Here is a 17,240-nt window from a genome sequence, read left to right on the forward strand (position 1 = left end):
CTTCCTCGGTGAACACTGCTGGTCACCCTGTTTGATGATCCACCAAACACCATCGGTGCAGGCCGCGTTTTTTCGGAACCAGCCATTTATTCGTCCACCAACAATAGAAATTAATGTTTCTCACTTGAACACTCTGCATGATCTGTAGAGCTGTCGCTGTCGTGACAAGGCCGTGTATACTCCAAGTCTACGTGTAGGATGAAGAGTAACCATGGTAACATCTGATAATTAAGTTTGCGCTCGTGGACAATACAACGCTGTGTGAAGTAAATTGTGGCTCCACAATCGCTCTGAATGCTAATGTGTGTCCATGGAATACTAAAACACAATAGGCGCGGTGCAGCTAACGCCCAACGTGGATGAAACGGACAACAGCAGCGACTAGTCTAGAGCGTTCTCCTTCCTCGGTGAACACTGCTACAAGACATTATGCTTGATGATTCACCAAACACCATCGTTGGGGGCCAAGTTTTCCGGCGCCAGCGAGTTGTTCGTCCACCAACTAACTTTGATGAGTCTTTCTTCAACACTTCGTAGAGCAGCCGCGCAAGGCCTTTCCTTCGCGTTAGGGTAGCGATCCTTCCTAGATGATGTCGCTATTCATTGTTACTTTTTACTACAATGAGTAGTGTTTCTCCGAAAATAAAGTCAGCTGCCTGGGCATTGATTAGGCATTAGTACTGCCTAGGCCTAGCGCCTGGACTTGGAAAAAAATTGATTTTGCAAGTCTTCAATCATGTTTCCATGTACGCGCTATCCAGCCATGTGGCGTGAACAGATTGCTTGACGTGAAAGGTAGCGCGAGTACGAGTCGTACGCGCTCGCGGTCCGCGGACGTGTCAGTGACACGTGAAACGAAAAGATTTTTTTGGCGGGTAGTCGGCAAAAATTAAGTGACGGTCCCTTTAGTCCTTCGCCTATTATATGCGCTGATATCTAGCTCATCGATAGCGCGCGCGCGACCGCGCGTGCACGCAAAACAGCCACGCCGTGTGCGCGTGCGCACCACGCAGTGGCGCGGCACGCGCACACCCCATGTTATAATCAGGGAGTCGTAAAATACCGGTATTTTACGACTCCCTGACATGCACTCCGATCAAGAGTCCATAAACATTTTAAAATATTTTATGCACTCTTGATTCCGATATCGCGATCCACTCGATCGACTCCACTTTCAAATTTCCAGAATTGTATCACTTTTCTGACTGAATTATTGCTTTTGTCCTGCGGCCGGCTTGCAAGGTTTAGTATTTTTACTCCATTGCTAGAGTCTGTAGGTTCTGCCTGCCTTGTCAATGGCTCTGCCGTTAGAAGAGAGGTGCAAGATCAGAAGGGATGCATCCTCAAGCGCAGACGGAGAGTCCATTCCAGCTCTTCATCCATCTTGGACAAGTGAGATATCATTCCTGTGTTATGAAGCACCGCCGCAGTCTCGCGGAGATGGATCGCAAGCTGCCACGGACGAGTGGCTGGAGCGTGCCGAATTCATCTTGGAAGATGTAAACTGGCTGCTGCAACAATCCCACGAGCTGTTCTGGTGTCAGGTAGGGGCAATGCAGCATGCAGTCGTGAAATAATTTAAAAAATTAATCAATAAAAATCATGATTCTACCGTAAAATCCCGCCAGAGCGCCCCTACCTCCTCGACGCTTCAGGTGGGGAGGGGCGGATGGGCGAGTCCTACTTACCGCATTCAGTACTAGATGAAAAAGTACTCGCCCTGCGAAAACTGTTCGTGCATCTCGTACACCGACCAAAGGTCAAGAGCTAGGAGTCGTACAGACCCGTCAAAACTCAGGGTTTGTGCGATCCCTGGTCAAGAGGGTGGGCACTGTTGCGTACATTTCCCAAGGGGGTCGAGCATGTGTCTGCAGTACAGTACGGCATCACAGAGTCATACGAGGATACAATCAATCACATCCCTGACACAAAGTCAGGGAGGGGCGGATAGGAGAGACGGGGCGCTCTGGCGGGATTTTACGGTACTCCCACAACCAACACTATAAAAAAAGTTTATGATTACAAATACAGTGATGTGATCAGAACAGGTCCAGGGCACCGCCTTTGCACTTCGGGTCAGATTTCACCTAGTGTAACTCGCTAACTACCACCCTCCAGGATCAAGGCACGCTACAAAACTGCGCTCACCTCTCGTATCCGGGTAGTCCGGGACCAGGTACTGCCCATAACTTAGCTACAGTCAACTTTGCGTATAACGACATTCGGCGGGACATCAGAAAAGTGTCCTTATTTGCGAAGTGTCGTTAAAGGGGAAGTTAAGGCAAAAATTAAGATTTCACCAGTTGTAGTCTTCGGGGTGCTGAGTCGAATGGTCGTGGTCCGAGGAAGCTGAGACACTCCCTTCCAACTTGAATCCCAATCGAACTCGCGCACTTCCACCGAAACTGGGTGACTGCGCCCTACTAAGTTAGATGGGGATTTGTATGCAAAATGTCACTAAAAGCGCCATTTCGTTCTTGTAAAAGCACGGATGACCGCGATTGGCCCATATGTTGTAGTCTTTTGGACGCTGAGTCGACTGGTTTTGGTCCGAAAAGGCTGCGATGCAGCGTTCCTCCTTTATTCCCAATCGAACATGGTTGAACAAGCGGTCACGTGCTTCTGCGTACGCCAGTCACCTGGTCACCGTGCCTGCAGGGTACAACTTACTAGCCTGTTTGACCTTTTTTGGGTGCAGTCCTGTCACTCGAGTTGAACCTTGGTGTGAAAGTTGTCGCCTGCTGGCTTGGTGACCAGGTGATTTGGGCACCCAGGAGCACGTGACCGCTTGTTCAACCATGTTCGATTGGGAATAAAGAAGGAACGCTGCATCGCAGCCTTTTCGGACCAAAACCAGTCGACTCAGCGTCCAAAAGACTACAACATATGGGCCAATCGCGGTCATCCGTGCTTTTATAAGAACGAAATGGCGCTTTTAGTGACATTTTGCATACAAATCCCCATCTAACGTTAGTAGGGCGCAGTCACCTGGTTTCGGTGGAAGTGCGCGAGTTCGATTGGGATTCAAGTAGGAAGGGAGCGTCTCAGCTTTCTCGGACCAAGACCATTCAACTCAGCACCCCGAACACTACAACTGGTGAAATTTTAATTTTTGCCTTAACTTCCCCTTTAACCCTTATTCGTCCGACCAGTCAAAAATCTACGACTATCCGTCGAACAGTAAATCCATCATATCTCAGTCATTTCTTGACCAAATTCCATGATTGAAGGGTCTATCGCCATTAGAAAACACCAGGCTATCGTCTCAAACAATCGCCGAAGATCTATGACGCTCCCTTGCAACGATATCGTCCGCCGAAAGCAAAATCACGGCAATTGCGAATTTTCTGCGCTCGGGAACATTTCAAAGTCAGATTTTTCTTTTTTGCATGACAGTTACGTCACCAAGCACATGCTCATGACGTAAAAACCAAATAAATGTACTGTGCACAAAAATCCAAAGTCCAGCGATGGAGGAGAGTGAAATGGCGAGACAATTTGGATTCTGCCCGCAGATCTGGCGCTGGGGCAAGTTTGGCAAGTGGCGGCCCTCGACTTGTGGCTTTATAGATGTCGAATATGGGCTCTGTGCATTCGTCGCGGAAGGACCTTTCCAGGAAGCTCAAGATCATGGAATTCGGCCAATGGAGACTAAAGTTATGATAATTTGAAGGTAAAATATGTCGTGAAATTGCAATTTTGGCCTGCTCAGCGAATTTTTCGGATGGATAAGGGTTAAACCCGAAGTCTCATATCTCAATAAACTGTTGAACGGTACCTTTCGGCTGTTGATTAATACAAGAAACTAACTCTCCTCCTCCATGCGCTCTAAAGCCGACCATTGCTACCCTCTGTAGCCATTACTCACACCAATAACTTCAAACAACGAAGGGGTCACGGGTAAAACATTTCTTTCTGACAGCTGTTTCGCCTATCAAAGGCTCGTCAGAGAAGGTGATACTGATATTGTAATTGACATGGCATACTGATAATTACACCGTATAAAATCAGTATGCCATGTCAATTACAATATCAGTATCACCTTCTCTGACGAGCCTTTGATAGGCGAAACAGCTGTCAGAAGGAAATGTTTTACCCGTGACCCCTTCGTTGTTTGAAGTTATTGGTGTGAGTAATGGCTACCGAGGGTAGCAATGGTCGGCTTTAGAGCGCATGGAGGAGGAGAGTTAGTTTCTTGTCTCATATCTCATTATATGTACAGTGGTCCCTCTATAATCCGGCACCATTTGTGCCACGGAAATCTGCTGGATTAGGGAGGGTGCTGGATTAACAAATCTCATTTTCTGCTAGAATGTGCATGAAGAGGACATTTTGGCTACTGAAAATTGTGCTGGTTTATCGAGGGTGCTGGATTAGAGAGGGACGACTGTATTACAGTTAATGGGACTTTGCTCTGGGCATGGAAATTCTGTCGTTATTCGCGAATTGTTGTTATACCCGCAGTCGTTATTAGCGAAGCTGACTGTATATCTGTAACTTTGAATCACGTACGTTTTGATGGGGAAGGGCAAAAGATCTGGTGTATGACATCACTGTTTCCGCAAAAATTTGCAAACGAGTGACTGTTTATAGTATGGTTTTAGTTGTTTGCTATTCACCTGCATGATACTCATGTTGGCATCTGTATGTATGTCTGTGTGCACGTGCGTGTGGTAGGTTGTATTTGACAAGTCCTTGCACAAGCTCCTGGACACGTTCCTGGCCAGCGCACCGCGGCCCAGCGATCCGATACAGCTGCCGAAACCAGTGTTGGACACACAAGCCAAGCTACATCAGCGTATGTTCATGGTCTTCTTGCGTATGGCCACGCACAAGGAAGGCGATGACGATTTCTTCACGCCACCTGTGTTTGGCACTATTCTCTACAACAACTACTTGTTTGATATTCCAAAGCTGGTTGACCTGTGTGCACTGTATGGAGATGAGGCATGCTTCTCTGTGGAAGAATCCGACGGTGCCAGTCACATCAGCCAGCTTCTTCAGCGCATGCTAAAGAATATATTCACTCAGAAACCAGAGTACTCGGAAGATCTGGTTGCAACTGCCAATAGTGCTGTGCTGGCTACTGAAACCATTCTGCAGACGCTGAACACCAGCAGCCTGTCCGGTGTATCGCTATTGGACTGTGTACTGTATTGCTACGATGTCTGTTCGTCATTCTCCCTATTCTGTGTCGTCTACCCGCCAGCATCTCAAGTACTGATAGATGCCGGCATGTTGGACAAGCTGTTGCAGATTGCCGCTATGCTCAAGGGTGCGCTGCATCAATTGCAAAGTGATCGCAGCGTTTCGCCAGAGTTGGCTGCTTTCCTCAGCTCTCGTCTGCCGACAATGTGTGCGCGGCTCCTCTGCTGCTTTCTGTTTCGTCCTACGGCGTCCAAGCATGATCGCAAATCCACAATGTCTGCTATCAACTCTGTGTCGTCCCATTGGCCTGAGATGCTTGCACGTATGGACGACTATGGAAGGGGTATGCAGCAGCAGCTAGAAGATCTGCGTGTCCTGGATAAATCAGACGTACACACTCTACTTGAAAAGGTGCGAGCTGCATGCAGAGCGCATCGCTCCTCTTCTGCAACTGGTACGTCATCAGCTACTGCAGAAGCAGCAGAGGCAGCTGGAGCAGCGGCAGCAGCAGGCCAAGCTTCATCTTCAGCTGCATCCTCTTCAGCTATGCCACTGTCATCATTTGGAGCTGCTGAAGCAGATCCTGTAGCTATTGCTGTCAGTCAAGTACTTGACCTGTTGCCTGATACTGATGTAGAGCTTGCTCGTTCTGCAGTCATGCAGGCCAGTGGAAGTTTTGAGAAAGCCGTTGACCTAATCCTGGAAGGCAAGGTGGCCAATCTAAGCCTTGAACCTGTCCCAGAGATGCAGCAGGAGGCTCCTCGTACAAAGGCGTCCAGTGCTCAGTCTGCTAGCTGCCGTGCAACTAGCTTTGTTCTTGATGGCAAAGGTCATGATGACTCTGTTGCTGCTGTACGGGCCACATTGGATGCACTCGAGGAACGAGAGTTCCAAGAAACAATCACAGGCTATGATCAGTATGATGATGATTATGATGACACATATGATTCTCAGCTAGCAGGGGACATGCCGGGTGCCGGTGGCGAGGACCGTGAAGAGTTTGTCATCCGGCGACTCAATCAGAAAGCGCCGCTTTTCCGCCTACACACGTCGGGTACGGAGAGCGAAAATGGCACTGAAGACGAGGATGGTGAGGATACGCATCAGCATGGTTCTAATGGTACTGGTAATGGTGTTGCCCGGTCAGGTGCTACAGGATCACAACAGCCACATCATGGCGGTGCTGGACATCGGCAGAGTGGCGGCGGTGGTGGTGCACATCGTGGTGGTGCTGCTGCAGGTGGTCGTGGCGGTGGCCGTGGGGGCCAGCGTGGAGGAGGCCGAGGTCGCGGTGGTGGCAAGCAACCTACCACCGCTGAGGAGCGCAAATCCTACGCTCGCAAAGAGCAGCACAAAAGCTCGCGCGCCAATCACAGCCGCAAGTCTGGTGCCGACTGGAAGCGGCGTGGCATGGGTGGCATTAACGCTGCTCCAACTCCGCAGCAATAGCACTCCTGCACTGTGCGCTCTGGCAGGATGTTAGCAGCAAGATTCTGAGCAAACGTTTGATGTGTCCTCTGTCTGGAGGGATTTTATGTTGCGTTTCGAGCATTCTGTTTGACCCAGGCACACATGTTTCGTTACAACACTGTTTCTGATTCACGTCTCGTTAGTTGGATGCTGTGCTGGTCAATTTATGACTGTGGTGCTGGGTCACTACTGCCTTATTCCTACAGTATACGTAATGCATGCACTTCATTTCTGGGTTTTTTCAATTCCTTCAAGACCAAGACCAGACATTGCTGCGAGAAACACCTTTACGACAGTTATTATTTTTGTTTCAATCTCATGTTCTTTGAATAGGACTGCGTATTGTTCTCATAAAATACTTTGGATCAACAAGAAAAATAGTTCATACCAATGTTGGCACGTGTTATCAACAATCTTTGAATAAAGCACTTCAAGTAGGCATGCACGCATCGCAAAGAGCCAGTTATTTCAAGCAGTGATTCTCTTGCTGTGCTATCAACATATGTCGGTGTAGTTGTGAGAAGAGGAGAGATGGATCATTTCATTTCCTTCTTGGCGGCCGTTCCGGGCTTGCTCCGGACACCATGTTTGTCAGCCGTGATGTCAGATCCTCAATTCTCAAGTCTTTGACTCGTAATAGTCCCTCCAGGCGTCGAACCTTCACTGTCATCAGCTGCAGAGACATGTTCCAAGTAGAAATCAAAGAGAAAAAGGTGACGTCACCTTTTAGGAACTGGAATGGCATAGGTTAACCTCAAGTGCTAATGCTGGATGCTGGCTGTGTGTAGTACCCGTACTTGCAGAAAAGCCTGTACCCGGATTTGGTTTGTAGTGCATCCAAGGCAAACTGATCCTTGCAATTCTCAACAATACGTTATCTAGGACTGGTGATCATTCATAATCCAGCGACTCCGCTCTTGCAGTGGAGCACAACATTGCATCGCATCGTGACCGAATGTGGAATCAACGGAACTGCTTGCATCTCGACTGATCACAAAGAGTCGCACAAAATTATCAGCTTAGTTGACGGCATTAGCACTCACCTGTACAGTCTCCTGCAGCTCGAGGATAGTTTGCTCCTTCTCCTCCAACATAATTGCAATGTCCTCCCCCGTTGGCCACACGCTGCAGGAAAGACAACACAGGCGAAGATCAGTTTCCCCCCGGCAAAATTGGCACCTCCACAAAGGGCTAGAATTTGGCTCGGTCCAGGACATGGATAGGCAGCAGTACTCTCGTACTCAGTCGCTTGACCGTGTTGTCGCCAGCACCAATTATGAGCCTGTGCGGGGTGTACTTTATCACTTTTTCATCGCAGAGAGCATTATGGGACAGCACGCTCCAATTCTCTTTCTTTTGCTCCCTCTGGGGCCCACATGACAACTATGGTAGCGACTTGACTGGACCAGACACAACAGGACCGGGTCTTAAATAGACCTAGTCTTAAAATAATAGTTCCGTTTCCACCAGCAGGGAATGTGTAAAGACATGTTTAACGCGTGGTGAACTGCGCCGACACCCATGGTCAACTGGGTACTCACAGCTCAGGATAGGATCACAAGGATGCAGTTTATGGGGCTATGGGCCGCTACACGCCCGATCGGTTGAGAAACTCACCTCCTCTCCCCTGACTGACTTGTGAGGTTTGCATTCGCCACTATGGTGTACAATAGTGGTGGCCTGCGGATGCGAAGGCTAGTTTGTGTGTTTCTGAACATTCAAACGATGTGGACGCGGATCCCGCGAATATCATTATATGTATATTATTCCACTAGATAGCTGGGGCTTCTATTAAAACATGGTAAAATGTCATGTTCTACTTGGAAAGGATTAAATTCGACGAACTATCAAACTATCTGACGGTTTCTGCTCTTCTTTTCCAAAAAAAACATCAGTACTTGAAGTACAAACATGAATCTTCCGGGAAAAAATATAAAATTCCGTTTCAAATTCAAATTCCGTCTCTGCTGAACTGTAGTACATGTACTAAGTACCAGCCAAGATCCCATTACTGTAAAAGCCATTATTCTAACGAGGCGCATAAATAACGATTTCCCAAAATCGACTGGTTTACGACTTTACGTGTACCAAAGGTAACAATTCTCACTTATTTTCAACGCTCAATAGGACAGTATATGTATCGATTTCTGTATAACGATTTCTATTTTAACGACAGATTTCTCCTCGTTAACTCGTTAGAGTTAGCACTTCGTTATTATATGAGCCAGCACACGCGAAAATCACCCTTAGTGACATATTTTCAGAAACTGAGATGACAGTGGATAAAGGCAGATGGATTTATGCAGAATTCAATGCAAAAAACGTTTGAAATTTTTGAGTAAAACTTGAGTCACGGGTCTTAGAAGATAGAGCATTTTCCCTGATATATGCACATCACACGAAAACAGAGAATGTTTGAAGTGCGTTTTCTCAGTTGAAGTGCGTGTCATTAAGGTCGATTTTCGCGTGCGCTGGCTCATATGGCTTTTACAGTACTGTAAAACGGCTAATTTCAGCGCCGGTGATATTTTAACGAACGGAGTATTTTCGCTAAAGTTTTGCCGTGCCAATCGAAATTTTGCATGTACTACATAGTCATCGCTAAACATTTTACCCGCTAAAATTAGCCGTTCTACAGTATGCTGGAAGGGACTCTTCTCTCCATCTTATCAAGCATCAGTATCTGCATTAGGGCGGCCAAGGTACACGTACATGTACTTCAAAAAGAAGTACAGTATTCGTTCAGTATCATTGGCTAACCGAGAAGCACATCACTATCATCAAGAGTACATAACCCCAAGAGTGTGCAACTGCCTGCACAACCTCTATGCTGTGCTGCGACGGCAGAACTTCACATCACGTGACATGGTTCAAAAGGTTATGCTGGCAAACAGTGCAAAGTGACCACAAGAGAGTTGTACCCAAAGCTGGGCTGCGTACAACCCAGTATCTATCATGCACAGAGTGCACGGGTTCATCACGGGTTCATCACGTGATGTGAAGTTCTGCCGTCGCAGACCCCATAGCTGGAGTTGCACACTCTTGGGGTTATGTACTCTTGCTATCATATACACGGCAATCAATAGTAAGGACCACGCATTTACATACCCATTGGAATCAAGTGCACTGCCTTTCCCCTGGCCTAGAGGAGCTGCTCTTTCACCGGCACTCGCAAGCTCAGCATATGCATCTCGATTACGTTGGTGGATCGCTCGTGCGTGCTCCGGGGGCCATGACCGCTGTGAGGGAGGTCCAGAGGCTGTATGCTGTGAAACGCCTATCGGTGGCAAGCCGCCATAGCTTTGTAGCTGCAACGAGTCAACAACAGCAGTAGTCTTAGGTTCATTCCATCAATTAAAAATTACAGCAAATGTGTTCCTCTGTGATGGATAGCAGTCGCTCATAACTATTGCTATTTACTGCTATAACGCTTCTTTGAAGAGTAAATTTATAGTGCAGACAATTTCAAGAATACTGTAAAAGCCATTATTCTAACGAGGTAACGATTCTCACTCATTCTCAACGCTCAATGGGACAGTATATGTATCAAATTCTGTGTAATGATTTCTATTTTAACGACAGATTTCTCCTCGTTAACTCGTTAGAGTTAGCACTTCGTTATATATATGGCTTTTACATAGGGGTGAAACGGTTCCATGTTTTTCATGTTCGGGTACCCGAATGCCAGCATAGTTTCCCACGGTTCGGGTATCGGTTCCATGCACTCTTTTTTCCAGACCGACCAAATGCATCCGTGACAATTATTTTCCAGTTAGAAAACATTTTTACGAGCAAGAACGAGACATCGGAGAGTCCATGTGCGAAGAAGGCACGCTCGCAGTGACCAGGATCGATAGGAGAACCCGTTGGAAGGGCGGTGATGATAAGGTAAGACATTTAAAAATCTTGAGTAGACTTGGCGTGTACATGTATTTGTACAAGAACGAGATTTTTCGAGTTTCGGTTCGAAATTTTACGGAACGGGTACCCGATTCTTTTCAGCTTGCGGTTCCGAAACCGGTTCCTTACCCGAACCGTTTCACCCCTACTTTTACAGTAGTGAGGTTCTCCACACACCAACAAGGACGCACATGATTTGAATAATTACTACAACACATTTGTTTCCCTATTTGCAATTCTCTTAAAACTGTCTATGGTGGCAGCCCCAAATGCTGGAGCATACGAGAAGCATGCCGTACCTTGCACTCGGCGGCATGCTGAAAGCACTACCTCCTGGTAGATACACAGTGACGGTTTAGGATAATTCACCCTTATTAGTTGAGCTTGAGTGGGGGTAATGAAATAAATTTGTGCGGCAGGAGTGCTCCAGCAGTACAACACAGTGAAGTGTTGCTTCTATTTTTTTTGTAGTGTGCTAAAGACGACAGCCGAGAGTTGGTCGGCAGGAAGTGTAAGCTCCAACGTTCACAGCAGCCACCTCCTGCATAGATAACCGCCAAAATTGCATCATCCCAGTTGACACTATAAAACTACATGTATGTTCCATTTACAGAAGTCGTGTATAGATGTACCTGGTGATGGTGGTGGTTGCCTTGGTGTAGACCATTGTCTTGCCTAACCAGACCTGGACAGAGAGCATGGATCATTGGCGAACACACAGCCGGATTGTCCTGTGCCTGCAAATGATGGAGCTATGCGTGTGAGTAATACCGTGCACTGGAGGTACATAAGTGACATCGCCGCCATAGTATAAATACTACGCTACAGTACTGTCGGGCGCCGAAGAACGATGCACTGGAGAACGAATAGGCTAGAATTTTACCAGGTGCTGGATACCCTTATGTACACAGTGGCTCGGCTATATAGATACGGTACTACATGAAAATTAAGAATGATGTAGGCTACAACTCTGAACCCCAGTTCTTCGGCACCAGACTTTACTGTACACTGAATGCCACAAGGTAGATTCTACCATGATGAAACTCTTCATCTTCATTCAAATAAAGGGCACATGCTTCAAAGTCAGGCACACAAAGTACATGCTTTGCACAGAACACCTATTGCATGTAGCGCCAATGCATCCCAAGTGCATGAACCTTAGTTCTGAGCAATATCTCTGTACATACCCGTGACATGCAGCACATGAAATGCAGACCCACAAGTATTGTTCCTGAATGGAAATGAACTTTGCATGCTACAAGTGAACATTGCATGTGCGAGCGATCTTACGAGTATGTGCCCTTCCAGCTGCTGCATCATAGCTACCGTACTTCAAGTCGTCTAAGTAGGAAGCGTTGCTGGAGTTCAGGGTTCTGGCCTGTGCCCTTCGGCGCTGCTCCTCCAAATGAGCAAATATCTGTAGGGAATGCGAAAACACAGTACACCACAGCCCACAGCTACTCAGTGTCACAGCAGTGATATCGAACATTCACACGATTGTTGCAAGGGATTGTGCAGGAGCAAGCAATGATCACGAGGCTTCTACTGAGATGATGAGAGATACTCCGTAGTGCACACAAACTGAATATGCTCTTGGCTCTGGTTTTCTTCCGATTGCCATGATTTCCTGCCATGGGGATGTTGCAGTACATACACAAATACAGTTCAGTGTGTTGTCACAACTATCTACCCGTGTGGTGACTCCCCCCCCCCCCCCTCCCTCCCCAGTAAATTGTTGTACTCTAGTATGATATGCGCCGATCTAATGAGAAACCAGTTAGCAAACAGCATGTAACTCGTTAGCATAGCTGGGCGCAATGGTTTAGGCCAGGAGAGAACAGGGAATACCGGACAAGCCTGGCAGTGACAATGCAACACGATAAATTACCTTGTCACGGAGCATGAGCAAGAAATCCTCGGCGGCATCGGACTTACTGCTGATCAGCTCTTGAATCATGTCCTCTGAAAGTTCTAGGTTTAGCTTTGACAGAATCTTCCCTGTGTCAAGCAGGTTCAATAAAAAGAGAAACAAAAGATGAGAGACAGCCATTTCTTACATGGTTGGTAATGATCTGACACCTTCAAATATATGCAGACCGAGGGAGACATTGACTCTTTGTTCAATCATGGGACTGCCGTCGGCTATCTGGGAGTGTGGGAGTATACACCATCGTTTGCTCGTAACATGATTTAAAGCGTATGGGATGGCAAACTGTGGCACCATAACGTGACTGCACAAGTACTGGTTTGTGGCACCATAACGTGACTGCACAAGTACTGGTTTGTGGCACCATAACGTGACTGCACAAGTACTGGTTTGCCTTAGTTCCATACAGAGCATATGCGGCGATCTCATCTGCTTCACCATAACCTCCATTTGATCTCATCTGCTTCACCATAACCTCCATTTGGTCCAAAAAGCGTATGCAAACGTGTAGTGCAGGCGCGTCGGAACGACTTTGGAAGTGGGGCGGCTACGGAAGGGGGGGGGGGGGGGCTGCGGGGGTCCTCCCCCGGGAAAAAATTTCAAAAATTAAAGCCAATTGCAAGCATTTCCGGGCATTTGGTGCCATTTCAGTGTACGGTAACTACAATGAAAGACTTTTTGATTCTGCAAAAAACCAAGAAGATGCTACGATCGGGGACAAACATTACCCTCCCCCGGGAAAAAAATCAAAAATTGAAGCCAATTGCAAGCATTCCCAGGCATTTGGTGCCATTTCAGTGTACATGGACTTTTGTAGTTTTGATTCTGCAACAAACCACGATCGGGGACAAGGATTTGCCACGTTTGCGCTGAGATCATCGCGCTTTGTTGCAGTGTGCTAAAAAATAAAAATAAAAAAATAAATAAAACGGCCGAAAAAGTGGGGCGGCCATGGCCGACCCGGCCGGTGCGGTTCCGACGCCCTTGTAGTGCGTAGTAGAACGACACAGCCTTGGTGCACGATACTTCCAGTAACAGAATCATGCAAGAACCTCTCCACCCGTGACAGCATTTTGTGTGAGCAGAATCTCCGGCTCCGACTCCCTTGGCTATATCATGACAGATCCCAAAGGTTACTAATAGTATTCAGGGCCAGCGAGTGCAAGTATCCATTGCTTTGACTCTTGGCCGAAGTTTACCATAAGACCATGCTTAGATGCAGTGTTGGTTCAGAAAATTCTCTCGTAGCTTCAATTAACTTTAAAATATCTGCGGACACAAAAAGAAAGGAAGAACACCTTACGCTTCAACGTCTTCCAGTTTGTAGTTTTCTGTTTGACGTTGTGACTCGGAACGTAGTTGTGTATTTCCACAAATTTTGGAAGATAGAATCGTATTATCTCCGCCACAATCACTGCACACAAGCATAATGAGCACACAAGTTGAAAGAAGCATGAGTAACACTCTATCATGCATCGTCATTCATCAAGACACAAATCTCCAATCAAAACCCATGTTCGGAGACAAACCGGAATGCAGTAGTTATACATCACAGATCATCACTAGTGTACACGTAGTGTGTTGGGCCTTGTGGTCCAGTGTGGAGTATGGGTCCAGTGTGGAGTATGGGTCCAGTGTGGAGTATGGGTCCAGTGTGGAGTATGGGTCCAGTGTGGAGTATGGGTCCAGTGTGGAGTATGGGTCCAGTGTGGAGTATGGGTCCAGTGTGGAGTATGGGTCCAGTGTGGAGTATGGGTCCAGGGTGGAGTATGGGTCCAGGGTGGAGTATGGGTCCAGTGTGGAGTATGGGTCCAGGGTGGAGTATGGGTCCAGTGTGGAGTATGGGTGTACAACTCGTACACTAGTAGTATAAAGCATCACTGTTTATTACTTTGCAAAAGGCTAGAGGGCCTGCGGCTGCTGCTACTCGTAGTTTAGACCTGCTCATCGGTGTGTGTGTGTGTGTGTGTGTGTGTGTGTGTGTGTGTGTGCGTGTGTTGGTTGGTTTCAGGTTTCATATACTTTCTATTTGAAGTATACATACCTGTTAACCATGGACTGCTTCTGGCTAGATTAACTCTTGTGTAATCAATGACGCCAGTGAAGCTTATATTAGATCAACTCTGATTTAGCCACCCACACTAGTAGCAAGTATTTACCTTCACTGGGGGCAGGGGTAAGTACTAACTGCAGTTGGATCCCGGGACGGATACCCTGATGCCGTCAATCCTTTTTCTGCACCTTGTCCTCATCCAGGGCCTGCTGGAGAGCCGGGTCAGCCGGGTCACGCGCCCGGCTGGGGAACTGCACGACCTGGCTGAACAGATAACGCCGGGTCCAGTCTGACCCGGCTAAAAAATGTCTCAAACTGACAATGGATTCCAAAAATACCGGGATTTTACGACTCGCGGGCCCCATCTGTTGCAAATCTAGCCCAACCGTACACACTACAGTCTACAAGCGACAGAAACTCGGCTTGGGTCAACTGGGGTCAACTGGTTCGAGCGGGATCTGGTCAGCGGCGAGCAGGAAGTCAGGACATTGAAAGTCGACGGGGCAGGCAGTCAAAAGCGTAACTTTGGATAGCTTTTGACACAGTTGCAAGTTTTGAGAAGGCTTTTTGGTTGTTTTTCTGCCGGATGATCTGACCCGGCTTGACCCGGCTGGCCTGCATGCGCCAGGTACACTCTGACTGGCTGTGTTGAATGTCTAGAGCAGGCCCTGCTCATCCACTTACTAAGGCGTGGTGAGCCCATAAGTGGGATCACTTTCAAGTCCCAGAGTTTTGGGGATTTCAGGGGGTGTCGCTGCTGGCCAATTGAGTCATCTTTCCAAGATTCCTTTTGAGTCTCTCTCCCCTCTCCTGGGGAGACCCACTGACCAGTTTTGGCAGTGAGCAACAAGTACACGTGTGTGTGTGTGTGTGTGTGTGTGTGTGTGTGTGTGTGTGTGTGGTGTGTGTGTGTGTGTGTGTGTGTGTGTGTGTGTGTGGTGTGTGTGTGTGTGTGTGTGTGTTTTGAAGGTGTGTTCTGACTGTACAACCCTTTCATCCACACATAGTTATATGAGCATAGAAGTATCTAGGCCGATGTCTATTCATATTACTCGGGAATGGGACAAGTACGCCATGTATCACTAGTATCGCTGTTGTTGTTGTTGTTGTTGTTGTTGTTGTTGTTGTTGTTGTTGTTGTTGTTGTTGTTGTTGTTGTTGTTGTTGTTGTTGCTGCTGTTGTTGTTACGATGACTTGCGTGTTCGGCCCTGCTACCATGGCTACTGGGGGTTCAGATAACCGGATTGGGAATGTAACTTCCTAACTTTCAGCTGTACAATGTCATCTACACATCTGCATGCAAATGGCTTACCAGCGTCGGCTAGGTCACGGCCAATGTGCCTCTTTGGTCTGCTCAGCGGTATGTCGTCAATCCAGCTTTTCACCATTGCTGATTTCTCGTCGCGCGATGCACTCAGCACTCGCTCCAAGCCAGACTGACGCAGACCACCGAATGCAGCCATACTTCGTAGACAGGCTCAGCCGGCTCAGGCTTGCACTTGTTGCAGGGCCACCGGTTCAGGGCCGTGACGATCACTCTCACTCTGCAGTCACCCTGGCCCTGTGTGTTGTGCTGCTGCACTGCTGTGCGACGATGGAGATCAAATGCGACAAGTGCTCCAGCTAGTACTGCCAGCCGTGGAAGGTGAACAGAGAATGACCACCATGACCATCTCGTTACAAGCGACACAGCATAGCCTGGGGAAGCTTCGGCCCTGAATCAATCACTCCTCCACACACACCTACTGCAGCGTAACAACGACGGTAGGCCAGTGTAGCGGATTGCCAACTCGTCTCTGAGTGATCGATTGAATCGTTACAGCCTAGGAGAACAAGACTCTCTCGCTGATGTCTGCTCCTCTCTAGTACCCAGAGAATATTTAGCACATTTCCAAGAGGCGCCGAAACCAGAGGTACAAGTGATATAAAACTTGACACTGCTCCTAACGAAAATGGATCAGGTCACAGTCTAGTTACTTGATAGCAATGTTCTCGGAGTTACAGTCACGACCAGATATCTTGGTACGATGCACGAGATATTCTACAAGTACAAGGACAAATCCTGCAAAACGTACTTCAAAGTTCAATGGGGATTTGCAGGTAGTTTTGCTCTCATTTCAAAGTCTTGACATGATGTGCAGCCATAAATAGAATGATGTCGATTTTGACTGTGTATTGTTGCCTTTCTTGTACTTGTAGTCATGGTAGTGCTGCACTAAGTCTTGTCTGCGGACGTAATCGTTGCGCCGATCCGAGTGTTTATGCGAAAAGCACTCCATACGTTGCCATGAGAACGGATGTCTAGTCGCTATGCAACGCAAAGAGTACATGTAGCGCATCCTACATCACTCATCAGTCATCACTCAGTCATCAGTTCAGTGCGTCGAGTAGTTCTACGAGAGTAGACCTACGTCTAGACTAGAGTCTACGACTCAGTACGAGTAGATCTACGAGTCGTACACTACAATTTTTTTTTTTTTTTTAGTACAAAAATGCCAGCGCTTATCCAGTATTTTTTTTATCATGACTAGACTGTGCATGTGCGTACGCGCGTGTGCTCCAGCTCCGACTTCCTAGGGCTAGAAATCGCCATACTGCGCACAATCGGCACGTGCTCACTGCTCAGCATTGGCCGAGCTGCGAGGCGAGTGTTGTGTTGACCATGTATTGTACTAGTAATACTAGTAATACTAATAGTAGTATTGATGTAACTGTTGACAGTGCAGTTGTGAATGTGTACTT

General features: G+C 47.4%; 2 protein-coding genes across 2 annotated transcripts; one reads left to right on the forward strand and one right to left on the reverse strand.

The window, feature by feature from the left end:
* Window positions 1-1,170: 1,170 nt before the first annotated feature.
* On the forward strand, window positions 1,171-7,162 carry LOC135806105 (activating signal cointegrator 1 complex subunit 2-like). The gene is made up of 2 exons (XM_065320250.1): window positions 1,171-1,544; window positions 4,678-7,162. The coding sequence occupies exons 1-2, from the start codon at window positions 1,296-1,298 to the stop codon at window positions 6,595-6,597; spliced, it is 2,169 nt and encodes a 722-aa protein (XP_065176322.1). The 5' UTR covers window positions 1,171-1,295; the 3' UTR covers window positions 6,598-7,162.
* LOC135806106 (sperm flagellar protein 1-like) lies at window positions 6,901-16,594 on the reverse strand. The gene is made up of 8 exons (XM_065320251.1): window positions 15,811-16,594; window positions 13,749-13,859; window positions 12,407-12,516; window positions 11,809-11,935; window positions 11,151-11,203; window positions 9,727-9,926; window positions 7,662-7,743; window positions 6,901-7,291 (listed from the first exon to the last, which is right to left on the reverse strand). The coding sequence occupies exons 1-8, from the start codon at window positions 15,959-15,961 to the stop codon at window positions 7,160-7,162; spliced, it is 966 nt and encodes a 321-aa protein (XP_065176323.1). The 5' UTR covers window positions 15,962-16,594; the 3' UTR covers window positions 6,901-7,159.
* Window positions 16,595-17,240: the final 646 nt, after the last annotated feature.

The sequence above is a fragment of the Sycon ciliatum genome, chromosome 1 (genome assembly GCF_964019385.1).
Source record: "Sycon ciliatum chromosome 1, ocSycCili1.1, whole genome shotgun sequence".
NCBI classification, from domain to species: Eukaryota; Metazoa; Porifera; class Calcarea; order Leucosolenida; family Sycettidae; genus Sycon; species Sycon ciliatum.

Coding starts and splice junctions, on each gene's coding strand:
- LOC135806106 (XM_065320251.1), bottom strand. CDS start 15,961: ATGGCTGCATTCGGTGGTCTGCGTCAGTCTGGCTTGGAGCGAGTGCTG. Junction 11,936..12,406: donor TGCTCATGCTCCGTGACAAG/GTAATTTATCGT, acceptor CATTCCCTACAG/ATATTTGCTCATTTGGAGGA. Junction 7,744..9,726: donor AGTGCACTTGATTCCAATGG/GTATGTAAATGC, acceptor TCTTTCCTGCAG/CGTGTGGCCAACGGGGGAGG.
- LOC135806105 (XM_065320250.1), top strand. CDS start 1,296: ATGGCTCTGCCGTTAGAAGAGAGGTGCAAGATCAGAAGGGATGCATCC. Junction 1,545..4,677: donor ACGAGCTGTTCTGGTGTCAG/GTAGGGGCAATG, acceptor TGCGTGTGGTAG/GTTGTATTTGACAAGTCCTT.